General features: G+C 39.8%; 1 protein-coding gene across 1 annotated transcript in view; it reads left to right on the top strand.

Annotated features, from left to right (window-relative positions):
• Positions 1-4,966: 4,966 nt before the first annotated feature.
• The window catches only part of ssrp1 (structure specific recognition protein 1), a 58,624-nt gene continuing 41,563 nt past the window's right edge, over positions 4,967-22,027 (top strand). Inside the window, 4 exon segments of the mRNA NM_001197197.1 lie at positions 4,967-5,159; positions 10,532-10,717; positions 17,061-17,166; positions 19,306-19,496. Coding sequence (NP_001184126.1) covers positions 5,106-5,159; positions 10,532-10,717; positions 17,061-17,166; positions 19,306-19,496 — 537 coding nt within the window. The 5' untranslated portion in view covers positions 4,967-5,105.

The following is a 22,027-nucleotide window of genomic DNA, read 5'->3' as shown; positions in this document are numbered from 1 at the left end:
TTCCACTGCGTATCAGCTGCGAAGTTGCGAAAATCCGTCACATACTCTTCCACTGCCCGTCTCCCTTGAGACAGTGACCTAAGAGCTGCTTCTGCCGTCGCCTCCCTTTGGGGATCATCATAAAGCTGTGCCATGGCCTGGAAGAAGGCAGTTGAGTTGCTGAACAGTAGACTTTGCTGTTCTAAGAGCCGATGAGCCCAGGTCTGTGGTTCGTCGGACAACAGGGAGATCGCAAACCCCACCTTGTACTGCTCCGTAGTGTAGATGTGAGGGTTCAGGGTGAACTCCAGTTTACAGCTGTTCATGAAGGCCCGGAACTTCTTTCGGCCCCCCGAGAAATGTTCAGGCAGAGAAAGTTTTAGTTTAGTAGGTGGAGCCGGAACAATTACAGGAATAGGGGCTGCAGGAGCGGCTTCAGGATCTTCGGGCAACGCATGTAACTGGGCCTGCATATGCTGAAACCCCGTCTGAAGATCTTGTACCGCCTAAGTAAGGGCCGCTAGCTGCTGAGTGAGATGATTCATGGCTGAGGCTTCCCCAGATTCTTCCATCCTGGCGAAGTGATACTATCAGGACCGTATATGAAAGGGTAGCTGGAAGAATTCGCGGGAGAAGGACCTCTCCTACACCTCCCACTGAGACGGCAGTTGCTGAGGGTGAGACAGGACTGGGCCTAGTGGAGGAGTGGCAGGAGTGCCGAACCGGAGCGTCAGAGCCGAATCAAAAGCAAGAAGATTGGTCAGGCAGGCGATAGGTCAGTTCAGGCAGCGAGGTTCAAATTCCAATTCAGGCCGGGTCAAAATCAGTAATTCAATAGCAGGAACAGAGGCTTAGTGGTTTCCAACAGAAATGATCACTTCGCAGTGATCCAGGCCGTTGGCTTTGTTTATATACGTTCTGCGCATGCGCAGAACGTCAGATGTGCGTCCCTGCGCGCGAACGAATGTGCGCGCCGACGCTTATGTCATTGTGGCGCGCACGCATACTTGCTGGCGCCGTGACAGGCGCGCGTGCGCAGAGAGGAGGGCGACACACACCAGGAACAACCCGCTGCGCAACCTTGGGTCCTGGCCGGCCACGGAGAGCAGCCCCAGGTATCCTACAGGGTGTTTTTGAAAAAAGGAGTGGTCAAAACCATCCACCATGTAGGCCAGAAAAAGTCCAGTCCTCGATACCACAGAAGTTGGACAGCACTGCAATAATACATTATTATATGGGAAAGCAGGTTCATTCTCCTTACTGTAGCTCCATTGAAAGTCACAGTGTTGGGCTGTGTGGAGCTACACTGATGGATATCACAGCGAGAATGCATACTTTCACTTTTCTGTGCCAATATCCACTCTATGTAGTTTTACACAGCCCTAGCATGGCCTGCACCTCCTGCTGCGCTATACTTTGTACTGAATCTGAATAACATGAAAGGTAGGAAGCGAGACAATTATGTACCTCCTCCAGACCACTGTATACTATTATAGTGCTGTCCGCAAACCAAAGTGCAGCATTTGGATTTACAAGTTTTTTGTTTTTTTTTTACTTTTCCTGACTCAAGGGGGGTTATCACTGCCACTATAGCACGGGGTTGCACACAGAAAAGGGTTTAGAACAGTGCTGTCCAACTGGTGGCCCGCGACCCCCCTCTGTGTGGCCCCCACCTGTCTGGCTGCTTTGATGGCTTACCTTTGTGTAAGATTTAAATGGTATCAGTAACTGCTCCCTGCATGGTTAACACCTCAGATTCAGGCTGTAAACCCCCTGTATTGTTTAAACATGTAATCCACTGTGTTGTTCACACCTTTTAATCCCTGCATTATTCCCCCCCTGCAGTGTTAACACCTCAGGCTCAGGCTGTAATCACCCACATTGTTCACCTGTTCACACCTCAGACAGACTGTAGGAGCAGTAGAAACCCACAAATAAACCCTGCACACTATAAAAAGAACATATACTGTGTTGGTACTGCAATTAAAAAAAATAAAAATTTTTAATATATAGGTATTGTGCAGACTGTAGGAGCAGTGCCAGCATTGTGCCACTGTAGGCTGCCTGTGTGTTCCATACTCTGCCTGCCCTATGCTGCCTGTATGTGCCATACACACAGGCAGCATAGGACAGGCAGAGTATGGCGCACAAAGGCAGGGTAGGGAAGGCAGAGTATGGCACACACAGGCAGGATAGGGCAGGCAGAGTATGGCACACACAGGCAGGGTAGGGAAAGCAGAGTATGGCACATACAGGCAGGGTATGGCACACACAGGCAGGGTAGGGAAGGCAGAGTATGGCACACACAGGCAGGGTAGGGCAGGCAGAGTATGACACACACAGGCAGGGTAGGGAAGGCAGAGTATGGCAGGTTTTTGCAGTACTACCACCATTACTATGGCTATGGTCATGTGATAACATGGGTGTGGTTTCAAGTGGGTGTGGTTTTAAAAAGGGGAGTGGTCAAAACTAGCTTCCATTATCGGCCCTCCACCACGGAGGCCGGAAAAATTCCAGCCCTCGGTACCACAGAAGTTGGACAGCACTGGTTTAGAATAGTGGAGAGTTTAGTTGTGGGGGCACAGAAAGAAGCAGAATTGTACAGCTGGTTGGTATTGTTGTACATCAGGTTGCAATTAAAGGAACAACAAAAAAAAAATACAGGACATACAGGGCAAGTGAAAATTCTCCTATTCCTGTAGCCAATGAGTAATATATGATGCTGGTTTCTCATTGGACTAAAATTAAGGTTATCTTTAAAAATGCCCCATTTATTGAGGCTCCCAATAGATTCTCTCAGGTCCCTCTCTGTTTCAAATGAGGAGTGAGCATGCCCTAACAGTCCCTGGCAGAAGGTGGATAGACAATGACAGCCCCTCAGTCGCACAAACACAAGACAGGCTTCAGTTTCCTGTCAGGTCAGCCTACATATAGGGGCACATTTACTAGTCGCGACTGTGACGAAAAAATCTCAAAAAATACGAAAAAGTTGCAAAATGTTCGTTTCCAATACAATTTTTTCCCATTCGGGATTCGGATTCATGGATTAGTAAATCAGCCCCATAGACTGGTTCCTATCCTACAGTGCAGTGTGCTGAGTGCCACCAGCTTCTCTCCACAGTCTGCAACAGGAAGGGGCAGCAGATGGGAAGGACTAGAAGGGCATGGGGGAAATTCTGCAATAAATCAACCCAAAACACTATTTTATAAGCACATTTCTTTACTATTTAAGAGTACGGTACTGGCACATTCTTGTTTTTCAGATAAATCTTTTTTGTGAAGCACAACCCTTATCTATGATTCAATTATCAGTGGTGCAGACTTCTAGATGTATTGCCATATTGGCACTATGGACTTGGTTAGAGAAAATGTTGTGACTTTTGGATCGCAACCGCAATATTTTCGTACGACCAAGTAAAGAATTTTTGCACATCAGAAATTATAGTTACTCCGAATTTTTTCCAATCGTGCTTTTTAGTAGTGAAAATTTATGCTTTAATGAATATGCCCCATAGTGTCAAAAACAAGAATGTTCTTGGTTAGAGAAAGTAGAAGCAGCACTCACCACTTATTGCTAATGCAATCCTTTGTTTATTGAGCCAGTTAGCCACACAGGACAATATTTTGGGGGAGGGATTTACACCTCCTGACAAAAGGGAGGTGTACAATCCCCCAAAACATTGTTCTGTGTGGCATAACTGGCTCAATAAACAAAGGATTCCACCAGCAAGAAGTGATGAGCGCTGTTTCTACTTTCTCTTACCAAGCACATTCTTGTTTTTGACACTATGGGGCACATTCATTAAAGCACAAATTTTCTCTACTAAAAAGCATGATTGGAAAAAAATCGGAGTAACTATACTTTCTGATGTGCAAAAATTCTTTACTTGGTCGTACAAAAATATCGTGGTTGCGATCCAAAAGTCACAAAATTTTCTTATCTGAATGACTGTAAAAGGCGCCAAAACCTTTTTTGGCTTTGAAACAAAATGTATGATGTTAGAAGCCTTCCATAGTGCTCAGTGGCACTCTACAGACCCGACCTGGTGAAAAGATAGTCAAGATACCAAAGCTTGAATGAATACAGACATTTTTTTAGTCGTTGTGAAAAGTACGACTTTTTCGTGGAATAACGAACATAGCACAAAAAAGTTGTGAAATTTTAACAATATTATTGTGGATATTACAAAATGTTCTATAAGTTAGAAAAAATATGATTTTTTCTCAATCGTGCTTTAATGAATGGGCCCCTATGTCTCCTATAAGTAAAAGTTGAGTGTTTGCTTTAGAAACATTACTATATCTAAATAAACTGCCGTGTAGCCATGAGGGCAGCCATTCAATCTGGAGAAAAGGAACAGGTTACTTAGCAAGTAACAGAAACTTCTCTGTTATGTGCTATCTAACCTGTGCCATTTAGGGTAATGTCCCATGGAGAGATCAGATGCCCATGATAAATCTCCTCCCCCCAATTACATAGCAGCTTTGTTAGATAAATTATAGTAGTGTTTCTGAAACAAACAGCTTTTACCAGGGCAAGACAAAAGTACATTTTAATCACTTTGATACTTTCATTTTTGGTAGTACTGTTTAAATAGGGTTTTCATCCTTTAAAGAGTTAACAGTGCTGTATACAAAACCTGACAAATGCTGCTGGTGCTGCTGCAAAAAAAAAACCATACATATATTTTACCAAGGGAACTCACACACAGTACTAAACTCTTATTAGCTATAAACCTCTAAAGGTTCATGATACTCTGCCCCACCTCCCGGCATATACCTAGGGGCCCTAAAAATAAGCCTCCCCAGCGCACCACAGCATCTGCACTCCATAACTGACTAAACTTTAGCATCCCCCAAAAATGACAGAGCTCCCACGCTTTCTCCACATTTACTACTGAACTACTACTGACTGACTGACTGACTGACTGACTGCTGTACATTCGGTTAAAACGATGCCGTGACGCCGTGCATCACGTGCGCATGACGTCAATGAAGGCCAAAGCGCCGCTTGGAACTAACAGCAGCGACCATTTTTTTTTTTTTTTTTTTTTTTTGGTACTGGGTGGTTGTTTCCTGAGGCGGGAAGGAAAGAGTAGTAGTGTCTGCAAGAGTGGGTAAGCGGCATGGCGGATACTTTGGAGTTCAATGATATTTATCAGGAAGTGAAAGGTTCTATGGTGAGTAACGTGGCAATTTTGAACGCGTGTTTGAGATATCAAACAAATATCTAAATGGATTGTGTTCTCTTATCTGTGGTTTATGTTTTTGAGTATGAGTCTTTTGCTGGGAGGGTTAATGAAGTAGTTTTTAAAAAGGATTCATTAAAAATAGGTTGGGTTTACTGAAATGTTTGTTCTGCCTTAAGTTTATTTCCTTGACAGAAAATGTTAGTAATCGTTGTGGGGTTTCCTATAATAGTAACGTGACAAAGGATGTAAAACAGCACACTCATTCCTTCTGTTGGGCTCTATTGAAATGCTATGTGGTCTTCTAGTCCTGTTTACATCAGGAACAGATTTAAAAGGGGTTGTTCACCTTTGTACAATATTGGCAAATCTAACAGGTCATTTTATTAGAACAATCTTTGCTATATAAATAGATATATAAATAATTTAATATAAAAAATGTGTATCTGAAAAGATATTCATAATCATCCCTCTGCTGATCTATCACTTCTGCACATAGTACCGGTAGCAGACTTAACTCCTATTGGCTGTCAGTAACTTGTCAGTCTAACATTGCTTCCTGTGGCAAAGTGCTGCAAATCTAACATAACATTGATAGATTTGTGATATGTTAAAGGTGGTCGTACATGCAACGATAGATATTTGGTGTGTGTATGGTGGATTGACGAGGTGACTGATATCGCAAGTCTTCGGGCAGGACAGAAAATTTTGAGCTCTTGTTTTCTGTATGTACTTGGGCAAATAAAACACTTTTTTCACGGCTTGCAACTTCAGTGTGCTACTGGATTTTTTTTTGCTGTTGGATATTGACCCCCATGCAAGGTGAGGTTCTTCCAGTATTTGCACCTGATACCCGTTTGGGTAAGTTAACAGAGAGTTGAGCTCCCCAATACTGCTATTGCTAGAAAATTTTGATTGGGCACCTTTCAAGGCTCCCAAGCAAAGGCAAGCCTTTAGGGCTGAATCGTCAGGGGTAAAATTCCTGTTGTTTTTACCTCCCTGTCTGACGATTTAGCAGAGGGTACGAGTGATTGTCATTGTAACGTGTATTCCCACCTTTCGTCTGTTTGCCTATACCAGGGGGCTCAAACTCAATTTACCTGGGGGCTGCAGGAGGCAAAGTCAGGATGAGGCTTGGCCACATAAGGGATTTCACAAAAAATTGGCTTTCATGGGATAATGCAAGGCACAGCGGGCGGGAGCTGCTGATTGCGGAAATGACGTTGTGCCATCATAACAGTTATTATGGGAAGACGTTCTGTGTGCACAAACGTCTTCCCATAATAACTGTTATGATGGCATAACGTCATTTCCGCAATCAGCAACTCCCGCCCGCCGTGCCTTGCATTATCCCTTGAATCGCAATAAAAATCGCGATCCATTCATTGCTTTTGAGAAGGCGTTGGTGCGGGCCACAAAATATTGTACCGAGGGCCGCGAGTTTGAGACCCCTGGCCTATACTATTTCAAAGGAGAAATTAACCAATGACCTTTCAATTTATAGAACTAGTTAGAGTGCACAAGAAATCAATGAATTGGTCCAACAGGAAAAATCTAAAGGCAAAGCATTGACGTGATGATGTAATCATATAGGAAGTTCTCTGTGTCAGGTTTGAAATAGGCCACTCCCATCCCTTCAGATGTACAGAAGGATTGACTTGACAGGTATAAAAAGTAGCTTTTACAGTGGCCTCTCCATTTTTTTTTTAATGGAAAATGGTTTTTTTAACACGCTGAGAGCATTGTTGGTAGTTTAAAAAAATTTGGACATTAAGGCTGATGGCAGATGTGACGTAGGGCTGATATTTTCGGCAAGCGGAAAAACGCGAGAGAATGCAAAGTCTCGCGTTTTTATGCGTATATTGGCTACATGTGCCTGCACCCGAGCGTATCTCATTCATTCGTAACATAGTAACATAGTAAGTTGGGTTGAAAAAAGACATACGTCCATCAAGTTCAACCATAATGCCTATATATAACCTGCCTAACTACTAGTTGGCAAAAAAAAACCATCTGAAGCCTCTCTAATTTGCCGCAGAGGGGAAACAATTCCTTCCTGACTCCAAGATGGCAATCGGACCAGTCCCTGGATCAACTTGTACTAAGAGCTATCTTCCATAACCCTGTATTCCCTCACTTGCTAAGAATCCATCCAGCCCCTTCTTAAAGCTATATAATGTATCAGCCAGCACGACTGATTCGGGGAGGGAATTCCACAACTTCACAGCTCTCACAGTAAAAAATCCTTTCCGAATATTTAAATGGAACTTCCCTTCTTCTAAACGGAGTGGGTGCCCTCGTGTCTGTTGGAAGGACCTACTGGTAAATAAAACATTAGAAAGGTTATTATATGATCCCTTTATATATTTATACATAGTTATCATGTCACCTCTCCAGTGTATACAGACCCAACTTGGCCAGTCTTTCTTCATAACTGAAACTTTCCATACCCTTTACTAGCTTAGTTGCCCTTCTCTGGACCCTCTCTAACTCAATAATGTCCTGTTTGAGCACTGGAGACCAAAACTGAACAGCATATTCTAGATGGGGCCTTACCAGCGCTCTGTAAAGGGGAAGAATAACCCCCTCCTCACGTGAATCTATACCCCTTTTAATACAGCTTAAAACCTTGTTTGCCCTTGCAGTTGCTGCCTGGCATTGCTTGCTACAGCCAAGTTTATTATCTACAAGGACTCCAAGGTCCTTCTCCATTATGGATTTGCCTAGTGCAGTCCCATTAAGGGTATACGGGGCTTGCATATATTTACATTCCAGGTGCATGACCTTACATTTATCCACATTAAATCTCATCTGCCACTTAGCCGCCCAGATTGCCAGTTGGTCAAGATCCTGCTGCAGGAATGTCACATCCTGGATAGAATTGACTGGGCTGCAGAGTTTTTTGTCATCTGCAAACACTGATACATTACTCATAATACCCTCCCCTAAGTCATTTATGAACAAATTAAACAAAAGTGGACCCAGTACAGAACCCTGAGGGACCCCACTGAGATCCTTACTCCAAGTAGAGAATGTGCCATTGACAACCACCCTCTGTACCCGATCCTGTAGCCAGTTTTCTATCCATGTACAAACAAAGTAGCAGGTGTAGGGCTGTATTTTCACCAAGCGTTTTTCCACTTGCCAAAAATATCAGCCCTACGCCACGTCTGCCATCAGCCTAAAGGTGACCAACCCCTTTAACTTGATTCATCTCTATTTGGTGTTTACAGTGCAGTTTTGCAAAAACCCTGTTACTTTTCCAGTTGTATTGTATTCCAGCTGATTATTTAACTAGGGATGCACCGAATCCACTATTTGGGATTTGGCTGAACCCCGAATCCTTTGTGAAAGATTCTGTCCAATACTGATCTAAATCAGAATCCTAATGTGCATATGCGCACAGTGAACATTTTCCAGCTTACTTGTCTGTGTGATTTTAGGATTTTGATTTGGCCAGGACTATGGGTTCGGCGCATCCAAATCCTGCTGAAAAAGGCTGAATCTTGGCGGAATCCCAAACTGAATCCTGGATGCGGTGCATTCCTATATTTAAAGGAGAAGGAAAGTCTAAAAACAACATGAGCTCAATAACTTAGCCTTAACACAGTCCTTAACATATTTCCTGAACTCACCGTGCTGTTGCTTAATCTGGCTCTGACATAGAAAAGTCTTGTCAGTAAATACAGTACCTGCTCTAAGCCTGTGCAGCTTCCTGTCTCACTGAACACAGATTGTCCCGGACACAGACATGCTCAGTGCACAGCAGAGAGCTCCGTTTTTTTTTTTTCCCTCACAAGCAGGGGGGAGGGCGGGCTGCTGCTGCCAGGGAGATTGTTTATGGCAGGAGGGGGAATTTGTGGAGCTGCAGAAACTTTCTAACAGGAGCAGGGAGCCGGCTTGTGCTTTTCAGCCCATTCAGACACGCTGGATAAGATGGCGGCGCCGTTCACTGAAACAAGCATGTAAGTTCTAGCATGTGTATCTTTGTAAATCTTTCAATAGGCAAGCCAGGAATATAGCGATTTTACACAGCAGTAGTAGTACTTTTTAATAGTGTGCTTAATAGATTTTGCCTTTCCTTCTCCTTTAACAGAACCTGGTAAATTACTGTATTGGAATTGTGTGATTTGCTCTTTTTCTGTAGAACTGCTATTTTTAACATCTGTTCTCTTTGCATTTATGCCATTCCTTTTACAGTACCATTTCCAAAATAAATTGGGACACTGTAAAATATAAATAAAATAAAATTGGGTTGATTTAAACCCTCTTATTTAACTGAAAATTAGTATAAAGCCAATATAATAAATGTTGAAACAGAATTGATTTCTAAAAATGATTTGCTTATTCTGAACTTGATAATCAGTAACTCTTCAAAAAAGTTGTTATGGGCATTCTTACTATTGTGTTGGATCACACCTTCTTTTAACAGTCTGTAAATGTTTGGAAAATTACCAAATACTCAGTTCTCAGTTCTTCATATTTATTTAGCTACAATGTCTCCTTTTCATATAACCGCACAGGCTCACTGTCCAGGAGTCATTCTTTAAAGTGGTTAATTGTTAACTGTTACAAAATCTTTGCCAGATGTTGCTATTTTCAACTGCATTGTATATAAAAAATGTATTTATTTGACTCATAAATGATCAAAATATCAATCAACTCACTTATACTTTCTTCACTGCATTCTGATCCAAATATTGCATCTATTAATTTATCCCCCTCTGACCATATTATATGTCACCACTGGCTCGCGCTGTGACCTTCAATCCTTTACTTCCTGCATGCCTTCACATAATCCAATCCAATCCAATTCTCGACCACATTTATGTCTCTTTGGAATTCTGGACCTTAGAAAGGCTTACCTCTTCAAATGATGCCAGAAGACCTACCTGTTCAAAGAAGACTTTTTGATGTACCTTGCATTTTCAAAAGTCAACACAATACAGTGAATCCCGAGTTTGTGCTGTTGTACTATGTACAATTTTACAATATAGAAAGGTAGACACAGGAAGGACAAACACTGTAATAAATGAGTATACAGAGATAAAGTGCCATGTGGTAACATAGAACACAGAAAGTAGGTCCCTGCCTGTAGAACTTTACAGTGTAACTATGTCTATATGGAATGTCACTATACATTATCTAGCAGTATACCTATTTATTCTGCCTAGACTGTTTACTTTGTCACTTCTACTACACATGTAGTTTAGCAGTACTTTGTCAAGTGTTGTGGGTTCTTTGTCAGATATGAATGCTTTACTGTTTCAAAGGGGCCTGTTTTCTGGCTGTCAGTTTCCTAGCCAAATAATTTCTGCAATGTAATTATGCCAAAATGTTCTTTTTCCACCCCTACTTCTTAGAATGATGGTCGCTTGCGCTTGTCCCGTGCTGGCCTTATGTACAAGAACAACAAGACTGGAAAGGTGGAGAACATTTCTGCTGCAGATATTGCAGAAGTAGTATGGAGACGTGTTGCCCTTGGACATGGCATAAAACTGCTCACAAATGGAGGACATGTGTATAAATATGATGGCTTTCGTGATACAGTGAGTCCAATAAATTAAATGTTTTTTTTTTTTTAATTATATGCATGTATATAATTATATGTATAAGAGAAAAAATAACACAGCACTCATTCCTTTATATGCAAGAAAGTATATATTAAGCACAGCTCACAAGGTGACCGTTTTGAACGCTCATATCTCTTTTTCAAGCCACGGGCACAATTGTATCAATTCAGTTCACACCACACATGCTTTTATTGTTTGATATAGTTATTCATAGAAGGTCCCAAATACCTTGCTGATGGCTCTGGGGTCCTCCTATGATTTGGCCAGTTGTGTTCCTATTAGTTGGGATTATTGGGGGGGAGGTTTTGGTTTTAGCCTGGTGTGCGAGCATTTTCCCTGTCCTGGCTCCCTGTTCATATATATTGTATTTAAGGAATAAGTACTGCTTTTTAGTTTCTAGGTATTCTTGGTATTCCTCCTGTGCTTTTTATAGATCTAGGTGTGTGTGGGAGTTGGGGTTTGTAACAACTGTCTGTTCAGCTTGGTTGATCTGTGTTTTAAGATGCGTTTGTTGTTTTAGTTTTAGATTTGTGTTGATTTCAGAGAGATATACTCCCCTCAAATACGCTTTAACCCTTTCCCTGCCAAGCATGTAGCCTTTCCCTGCCAACAGTGCGCAATACCTTTTGTGTATTATTTTGGTGTTTTTATTAAATTTTCTGTGGTTTTTAGTCATTTTATTGCATTTTTAGCCATTTTATTGCATTTTCAGTTATGCATAGTTGTTGTTTGCTTGACTTTTTTGCAAAACTAATTTGTCCAAGCCAGAATACTCACTGTGATTCTGACTGCAGATATCACTAGGAAAAAAAACCATTGATTTTAGTTTTTTTTTTTTTAAGCAATTTTATTGCATTTCATATCGTTTTTTGTTACTTGTTTTCCACATGGACATCTTGTCTGCTGTATTTCAATTTGGCTTCCTCTGTACCCCACATAGTTTGGTAAATCTATGCATATTTGGCATTAAACTGTTCAGGAGACCCCTGGCGTTCATATTTAGAGTTTTATGTTGGTACGTTATGAAATGTGGGGGTACATAATGGGGCAAGATGCAAGCTTTGTGATGATTTTCAGAAATGTTATAAAAACCGTTCTGTTTAGCATAGCTTTGTAGTTTGGTAGTTTGCAGTAGAAAGATGTATTTACCCATTTTTGTTTTGTCAGAATGTGTACTTTCGGAAAATGTATGGTTTTATAGGGTCTCCATGCTGTTAGGGGGTCTTATGGCACATAATTCACATACCGGGTGCAAAAACTGCACGAGCCGGAGCGTCATTTGTGAAAATTCATATGCACTATTTTCATTTGGGTGCCCCTGTACTCTGCATAGTCTGGTAAAGCTATGCATATAGGGCATCAAACTGTTCAGTAGACCTCTGGTGTTCCTATTTGGGGTATTTGCCTTTATATGCAAGAAATTGTGTGAGATAAATGAGGAAAATTGCAACATTTTTAGGCGATTTTCTGAAATGTCATAGAAACCACTAATGTTAGGAAAGCTTTGCAGATTGGTACTTTGGTGTAGAAAGGACTCTTTACCCATGTTGGATTTGTCAGAACGTGTACTTTTCAAAAACATATGGTTTACAGGGATCACCCTACATTTCTGCAGTTTCTATCCCACATAAAACTGCCATGTGTTTATGAATTAAGTAAAGGTAAGCCATGAAATTAGTGTGGGGTTTTCTAAGTGCCATGTGCTTTGATAAACCTATGTACAGTGGGCATCCAACTGTTTTATCTTGGTACCTAATGACCTATAGAAAATAAGATGCTGCATATTGGAAGTTTTGAGGCGATTTTTGGAAATGTCATAAAAATCTGCAAATTTAGGAAACCTTTGCAACTTGGTACTTTGGATTAGAAAGACATTTTAGATTTCGTGGAATGTGTACATTCCAAAAATATATGGCTTTCTGGGGTGAGTACGTTTTACTAGCTTTATCCTACATAAAATAATGTAAATGTGTTGATATTGCAGGAGCTGAAATTACAGAAATGATAGATCATATGGGGGTATGTTCATATTGGGGCCCCTACATGCCACATACTTAGGTAAATCTATGCACATTGGGCATCAAACTGTTCGGTGGACCCTTGGGGTACATAATTAGGATGTTTTATCTTGGTACCTTATAGTGTGTGGTAGAAAAGATGCAGCAAAGTGAAAGCTTTGACGTGATTTTTGGAAATCTCTTTAAAATCACCAAATTTAGAAAAGCGTTGCGGCTTGGTACTTTGGAGTAGAAAGACATGGGTACCTATTTTAGATTTGGAGGAATGTGTACTTTCCATAAATGAATGGTTTTCTGTGGTAAACTTAGTTTTTTGTTGATTTACCCCCCATAAAATGCAATAAATGTGTTGATTTTGCAATGAAATGACAGAAATGATGCACCATATTGGGGGTATTTTCACTTTGGGGCCTCTACAGGACACATACTTCAAACTGTTCAGTGAACACCAGGGGTCCACTGAACAGTTTGAAGTATGTGTCCTGTAGAGGCCCCAAAGTGAAAATACCCCCAATATGGTGCATCATTTCTGTCATATTTAGGGTGTTTTATCTTGGTGCCTAATGATATGTGGGAGATAAGAAAATTTTTATAAAAATTGTGACATTTAGGAAAGCATTGCAACTTCGTAATTTGGAGTAGAAAGACAGTTGTGCCTATTCTAGATTCATCAGAATCTGTTCTTTTAAAAAATATATATTTTTCTAGGGTAAACCTACTCTAAATGAAATATTTGGCCTTGAAATCTAAAGTATGCAGATTTCTGGAGCAGTGCTTTGGAAAGTTAGTAGTAGTGTACTGCTGGGACTTTTTGACCTATACAAGTAAGAAATCTCCATAAAACTTTTACATATTTGATATTGGCGCATTCAAGAGATATTAAACTTGTATTTTTTGTGCATAACATAATTCATGTTTCTGATGTGTGTTTACATCATAAAAAATATTGTTTCTTCATTTTTTAGACATTTAAAGACGCCTTGTTACAGAAGTGGAATTACACAATTCTAGCATATTTTGAAAGCTTAGGTTGTCCTTAAAAAGACAATATATTGTTTTCCCAGGTAAACTACAAGAACCCTCTAGTAAAGGCCCCTAAAATGTGAGAGCGCAAAATGTTCAACAATGGTCTGGCAATATAAGTTCCACTTTGACCAAATCAGCTGCCAGTTTAAGGGTTAAAAGGCAGCTAAACCTCTTTCTTCATCTGACTTAGACTGTAGGCATAGCCTGCTTCAGGTAAGTATGAAACAAGGAAATTAAAAAAGAAACTAAAATATAACTGTGATTACTAGGCAGTAGATACGAATAAAATTACAGATGGTAAAGAGATAAAAAGCAACCCATATAACCAGGGCTGTGGAGTCGGTAGATAAATTCTCCGACTCCTCAGTTTCTGATACTTCCGACTCCAACTCCACGACTCCGACTCCTCTGTTTTTAATATAATGTATTTTATACATTCATACAGTCAATGAAAAGCATGCTTCATGGTCACAAAATTGCCTCTGACTCTGTGCAGTATCTCCAACATATCATTAGGTACCAAGATAAAACATTCCTCTGAACATTGTGATTCCCAGTGTGCAAAGGTTTAACTTAGTATATGACATTTAAATACATTAAAACCATATCTTGTGCATACTATTTATGACCTACATTTCAACTACTTCAAAAAACAAAAACATAGCATGTTTTATATGTGATAAAAGCTGCAAAAAAATTGTGCTGACACCTGAAAACCATACTTTTATGGGAAGTATACATTCTGGCGAATCCAAAATAGTTGAAAACAAGATTCGGGGAGCACTCACCGCCACAGACTCACATTCAAAGAGTCCCGTGCTATCACGTCCAGAAGACGCCCCCGATCCAGGCGTAATTCGATGCAGAGAAAAATTGTTGGTAGACGGAGCACGCCAGGACTACTTTTCAATAAAAAAATATATTCTTTATTCTGGTATCCATTAAAAACATGGTGATACACTACACCTCCAGCTTAGGAGGTGTAGTGTATCACCATGTTTTTAATGGATACCAGAATAAAGAATATATTTTTTTATTGAAAAGTAGTCCTGGCGTGCTCCGTCTACCAACAATTTTTCTCTGAATCCAAAATAGTTAAATGTTTCTCTACTCCAAACTGGCAAACTACAAAGCTTTGCTAAAGTTAGCGGTTTTAATAACATTTTAAAAATTCACATGTGAGCTTCCATTTTACAGCATGTTACCTCCTACCAAAAGAAAGATACCATTATATACCGCAATTAAACCTCCTAAAATTGAAAGCTAGGGTCTTCTAAGCAGCTTGATGCCCAGGGTGTGTTGGTTTACCTAAGGGCAATTTCACACATTTAACTTGCGCTATTTCTTCCATAAAAGGATAAAACATTCTAAACATGGACACCAGGGGGCACATTTATTAATCCACGAATCCCGAATGGGAAAAAATCGGATTGGAAACGAAAATTTAGCGATTTTTTTTTCGTGAAGGCGACAAAAAAAAAAAATCGCAAAATTACCGATCATGATGGGAAAAACGCATTCGGCCGCTTTTCGGATGTTCGTGAATTAGTAAATATACCCCCAGGAGTGTACTAAACAGCATGGGGACCCCAAATTAGACTAATGCACATGAATTTTCTTGGATGCCAATTCACCTTCTGTGAACATATCCTTCTGTTGTGTTGTAAGACCCCCTATCAGTATGAAAACCCTTGAAAACCATATATTTTTGGAAAGTACTGTCAAACTGCAAAAATATGCCAAAACATCACAAAAATCAAATACAATTAGGCAAATCAATGAAATAATGATATAACTGATCCAACAGCATGGTTAGTGGTGGTAAGAATGCCTGCTCCAGTAGTCACATTGTAAAATAAATAATTTTTAGGAGAAAACAAAAGAGAATGCTAAAATGAAGAACTAAAAAAAAAAAAGAAAAACAAAAAGGAACACCAAGAGCCCCAATAGTGTAATATATTTTTACAAGGAGTAATGATAGAGTAAACAAATTAAAACTCACAAGCCAGGGTTACCAATAGGCAACCACTGTATAAGTAGGTGGGGAGATTATCCTGACCCCACTCAGGAATAAGAAGTCACTCTCTGTAGAAGGAAGAAAAATGGGGTGGACAGAGGCTCCTGGTGTGTTTATACAAAGACACTGTTTTTTTTGCGCCTATTCTACATTGCCTGATGAAGCAGGAAATGCCTGTGAAACGCGTTGCAATATTGTTGTGAATAAACTATTACTGAAAATTACCACTTTTGTTGGTGTCTGCCTGGAGGAGGTAAGTTCACTACTACCTCCTCTGAATTACCCATTGGGTTTTTAAGTGTTTTTAGCTAATTTTATCTTTTTGGCGCCTCTGTTTTGTCTTATCATTAAAAAAAAAAAGAAGCTGTTTTTTAAGGCTCTAATAAGGATTAATTATATCTTAGTTGGGGTCAAGTACAAGGTACTGTTTTATTATTATCGAGAAAAAGGAAACCATTTTTAAAAATGTGAAATATTTGGTTATAATGGAGTCTATGGGAAATGGCCTTTCCGTAATTCGGAACGTTCTGGATAATGGGTGTCCAGATAAGGGGTCCGAAACCTGTACCTATGTTCTTGGCAGGAAAAGGTTTCAAATAGTAGGCTTCTTTGCAGATGCTAATTTGTGTGGCTGTGCAGAATACAAAAAATATAGTAAATTGTACCCCTTAAAGTTACAGAATTTATGTATTATGAGGGCCACACTTGGGATTACTATCATGCACCAATTAAGTTACCTAACACTTTTTATTTGAGGACTGCTGTTATTATGACAGCCATCAACCCTTGAAGTGTGTCCATGTCTGTAGGAGTAATAGGATACTACAGGCTCTTGCAGACTGTAATCACTGATGTCTGAAGATGGCCATAATATGTTATAGTTGCAATGCTTTTAAACGTTCAAAAATGAGCCAGTCTTAATAAGCAAAAGAAAGTTAATTCAGTGCTATGTTTTGGTATAATAACTTAATTGCAGCTCCTGAAATTGGTCCACTATTTTCAGTGGGTATCTGGATAGGATACACAGAAGGTCCCGGTGAGAGTTCCATGTTTGGCCTGGCTATATATACATCTGGTGAATAGGTTATTCAGCCAGAGTGTGATATTTAGATCACCTACACAAGTTTGCATGGAAAATATTTGAACACTCACCCTTTTAAGGGAATTAAACAATAACATTGTCTTATTTGCACTTTAGTTTCATTTATTGAATGTAATTTTTTTTAAAATTACTGTGTTTTTTTTCTTAATTTTCTAGGAGTATGACAAGCTGTTTGATTATTTCAAATCTCATTTTCGTGTGGAATTAGTAGAGAAGGATTTGTGTGTGAAAGGATGGAACTGGGGCAGTGTGAGATTTGGAGGTGAGTGTTAATTCTTGTGTCTCATTTTCATGCATGAATGAAATGCTAACCTATGATCACGCATGGAGAACTATTTTTGTTGTATTTATTTACAATTTAGGCAGGTCTTTTGACACTTAATAGGCCATTTGTAAGCTGCACTTTTTACGGCTATCAATTGTGTTTTTAATTTATGTTCCACTTGTGGTAAGGCAATGGTTAGTATAAAGATTAATTATAACATGATGCATTCTATGCCTGATACAAATACTTATATCCTTCTAGTGATCTTTTTAAAGAAGCAAAATAAAGGGTCCACGGTTGCCACACTGTTGTATGTTTATGTACAGAATTTTTGTACATTTTTTTTGTAGGGCTGTAGAATGATGGGTTTTGTGTTATATTAACCCTGTCCGCAGTACAGTGAGTGTCCGTATTGTTTTGTAGCCAATGATTGGTTAGTTGATTCTTGCTACGGGCAAGTATTTGGACTAGAAGCATTTTTCAGGGTTTTTTTCTTTACTGGGGAGGGAACGTGGGGTCTGCTTCTTCAGTAGCCACTGAAAGACTGCGTTCAGTTCTAGCAGAGGCACACACCCACTTGCCTGCAGGGAAGGGGGTGGGTTAGGATTCAGTGCGCGCCAGCTTTAAAACAAAAAATAAATAAATACATTTTATACTGAATGATAATGGATTATAACCATGACTAAAGCTAGTCCATGTAGAAATGGCCATATTTTCATTAGCTTGCATACATATAAAGTGTGACTACAATAGTTTTATGGGAATGTGCAAGTGGATGCCCTAAAGTTATTGTTTCACTACAACTTCCGGCATCACATGCCAGCTCATTTGGCATTTTTCAAATTGCTGAGCCTTTGTGCCGTTGCTCAGCAAATGTTTTTCTCATAAATAACTAAGAAATAAAGTTGATATGTAAAGTTTCGGACAATGAATGGTTGGACCACTCCTACTCCTCTCTGCTTAGAACACAATCTGCCTGTCAGAACTGAGCCAAGTTAAGCAGTTTCCCGTTCCTGATAGTTCCCCTTTGTTGTCCTATGGAGTGGTTCTGTTGCCTGCAATAGATCTTTGCTATCCCGTGCGACTAATCACTTTGAAATGCCTTTCCGTCGGCAACAGTAGGAACCACTGGTGCAGGCAACTTTGTGAAAACTTAGGAAAACAGAAGAGATACAGAAGGCTTTCCACCGGCGACATCTATTGTTGCCAATAGAAAGGCATTTCGGAGCGGTAAGTCACATGCTCTAGCAGAGATCTATCATGGCCGACTGTTAAACGCATGGGCTGAGCTTGAAATATTTTGCATTGTACCCATTTACTTTTTGCACTGCTCTTAGTAAGTAATTAGTCTCAAGGCATAGACCTCCCATTAATTTAGGTATTATACATAGAGTGTTTTGTTCGAGGAGGTTTGTTATTCCCAATTGATTTACTTATTTTAGTTTGAGTATACTAAACAGTATAAACACTGTCACTTGCAGAGTAGAGATAGTCACATCTGGCAGGTAACATTGAACACCAATGAAAAATGCGGGCACTCTATTCACACATATATATATGAATATTTAAATCTCCACTCACCGCTTCCTGAAAGCAAAGAAATTCAATCCATTCGGCACGCACTCATCAAGTCCCAGGACAGCGGGTAAAAAATTCCAAAAACCTTATTGAACAGAACCTAACGCGTTTCGTGTGTTCTCACGCGTATTCATAGGTACCTTCGGAACACCGAAATACCGCGTATATGTCGGGTGAAGACATATGGAGCTACTAGTAGCAGCTACTTGCAACTGCTACAGAAATAGACAATGCTGATCATTTGCTGTTAACTGTCTCTACATGTGTTTTACCAGAGGCATTTCTCAGTATTGTCTATGGCAGGGTATTTTATGGCATTTAGTAGCAGTGACAAATGGCTGCTACTAAGTAGCTCCATTTGTCTTCACCCTTAATCTCTCCTCGGAACATTAACCTAAAGCCAAATAAGGAGAAAAGGCACAGGTTTACTTTGCAAATAACAGAAGGAAGGTAAATGGGTAATTTCTACATTACATATACTACTGTTTATATTATTCTTAATTTTGAATTCTTCTTTTAAATAAAAACCCCCCATTTTAACATTTTTAACCCATCTAGGACAGCTGCTTTCGTTTGATATAGGAGATCAGCCAGCCTTTGAACTTCCACTTAGTAATGTTTCTCAGTGTACCACAGGGAAGAATGAGGTGACACTTGAATTTCATCAGAATGATGACTCTGAGGTCTCTCTCATGGAGATACGTTTCTATGTCCCTCCCACACAGGACGATGGAGGGGACCCTGTAGAGGTCAGTGTTAATTATTTCAGTGATCTAACATTCTTGCATGTTTTGCCATTTAATTGTGTTTGCATCTCTGTAACTGCTCTGCCGATTTACAGTTATGTGAAAAAATTAGGAGACCCTGTGAAAGCCTGTGTGATTTTGTAACATTCTTAGACATATGGATATTTAATCTCAATTTTAACAATACTGAAATGTTTAAGTAATATAACTAAACAATTAACTGAAGAAAAGACTTTTCAAAATCTTCTGTAAAATATAATTCTACAATAATGCAATTTCTGGTGAGGAATAAATCAGGACGCCCCCACATTTAGTCCCACGTAAAATGGCTCCGATCACACACAGGTGTATCACATCAGCTGCACATAATTACAACATAGTTACTTAGCATTTTTAAGGAGTTTTGCCCTATTTAAACCTCAGACTTTTCATTTGGTGTGCTCCTGACTGTTGAAGTGAGAGTGAACACCATGGTGAGATCAAAAAAGAATATTGTAGCAGTTTATAAGTCTGGTAAGGGATTTAAAAAGATTTCAAAAGAACTTGAAATCGGCCATTCCACTGTCCGGAAAATATCCACTGTCTGGAAAATATTCTACAAGTGGGGTACTTTCAGAACAACTGCCAACATGCCCAGGTCTGGCTGTCCAAGCACGTTCACCCTGAGAGCAGACCGCAAGATACTGAAAGAAGTCTCTAAAACCCTACAATTTCATCAAGGGACCTACTGCTACTGTTGATAAACTTGTAAAAGTGCATGTCTCTATAATCAGCAAGAGACTGCACAACTTTAACTTGCATGGTGTTTCTCTTTGCTCTCTAAGAGAAACATCAAGGCCAGACTGAAGTTTGCCAGAGAGACTGTAGACAGATACTAGGACTTCTGGAATAATGTTCTTTGGACAGATGAGTCTAAAATGTAATTATTTGGACACCAGAACAGAGGTCATGTTTGGCATAAACCAAATACAGCATTCCAAGAAAAGAACCTCATACCAACTGTGAAGCATGGAGGTGGAAGTGTCGTGGTTTGGGGATGCATTGCTGCAGCAGGACTTGGCTGCTCACCATCATAGAATCCACCATGAATTCTGCTATGGATCAGAGGGTTTTTGAATCTGCAACATGACAGTGACCCAAAACATCAGTAAATCCACAAAGGACTGGCTGAAAACTAAGAAATGGAGTTTCCTGGAGTGGTCGAGTCAAAGCCTGATTGCAATCCTATTGAGATGCTGGTGGGTGACTTAAAACGGGCTGTACATGCAAGAAACCCCCTCAAACATCTCACAGCTGAAAGAATTCTGCATTGTGGAGTGGGGCAAATTTGCCTCAGACTGATGTCAGGCTGGTAGATGGCTACAAGAAGCATCGCACTGCAATTTTTTCAGCCAAAGGGGGCAGCACTAGCTATTAGCGGTTAGGGTGTCCTAACTTTTTCCTCAGCTAAAATACACATTTTTGTTTATCTTTTGTTTAATCAAAAGATGTTTTGAGTAAATCAAGGTTAATCTTTGTTTATCTGCAGTTAAATCTAGAGATAAATAAAAACAAAATTAGCCATTGATATATAATATAATATAGAAGACTCACTGAGAGGTTATATGGTATTTATATATATTTGACTATTACTTGCTATTGTGTTTTAAGTAAAGTTAAGTTTTACATTTTTACCTGATACTGGTAGTGTTTATAGCTTTAAAGGGAAAAGGAGTCTGTTCTATTACAACAGACCATACCAGATGGAGTGATTATTATATGATCCCCTTATATATTTAAACATACCTATCCTATCACCCCTTAAGCGCCTCTTCTCCAGTGTAAACAACCCTATCTTGGCTAGTCTTTCTTCATAACTGAGACTTTTCATACCCTTTACAAGTTTAGTTGCCCTTCTCTGGACCCTCTATAATTCAGTAATATCCCTATTGAGCACTGGAGACCAAAACTGCAAGGCATTTTCTAGATGGGGCCTTACCAGCTCTGTAAAGGGGAAGAAGAACCCCCTCCTTCTGCGATTCTATGCCTCTTTTAATACAGCTCAAGACCTTGTTAGCCCCCACAGCTTGCTACAGCCAAGTTTATTATTTAAAAGGTCCTTCATTATAGATTTGCCTTGTGCAGTCCCATCAAGTGCATATTTGCATATTTTTACATCCCAGGTGCATGACCTTACATTTATTTTATTGAATCTCATTTATCCTGGATAAAATTAATTGGGCTACATAATTTTATGTCAGTATTTAAAATACCCCCTTCTAAGTCTTTTTAATGAACAAGTTAAATAAAAGTGGCTCCAATACAGAACCCTGTGGGACTCCACTAAGAACCTTACTTCAGATAGAGAATGTAGCATTAACAACCATCCACTGTAACGATCCAAGAGACCTTAGTTTAAAAAGCTGTCGTCTGTTGTGTGGGGCACTGTATCAAACACTTTGGCAAAATCCAAATAGATTGCATCAACTGCAACTTCACTGTCCAGCATCTTACAAAGAAGGAAGGGCTAAATAAGAGCTGCAGGCATACCTTAA

Source organism: Xenopus tropicalis, chromosome 7, assembly GCF_000004195.4.
Source record: "Xenopus tropicalis strain Nigerian chromosome 7, UCB_Xtro_10.0, whole genome shotgun sequence".
Taxonomy (NCBI): domain Eukaryota; kingdom Metazoa; phylum Chordata; class Amphibia; order Anura; family Pipidae; genus Xenopus; species Xenopus tropicalis.
The sequence above is the reverse complement of the archived record's forward strand: the minus strand, read 5'-3'. Positions and strand labels throughout refer to the sequence as shown.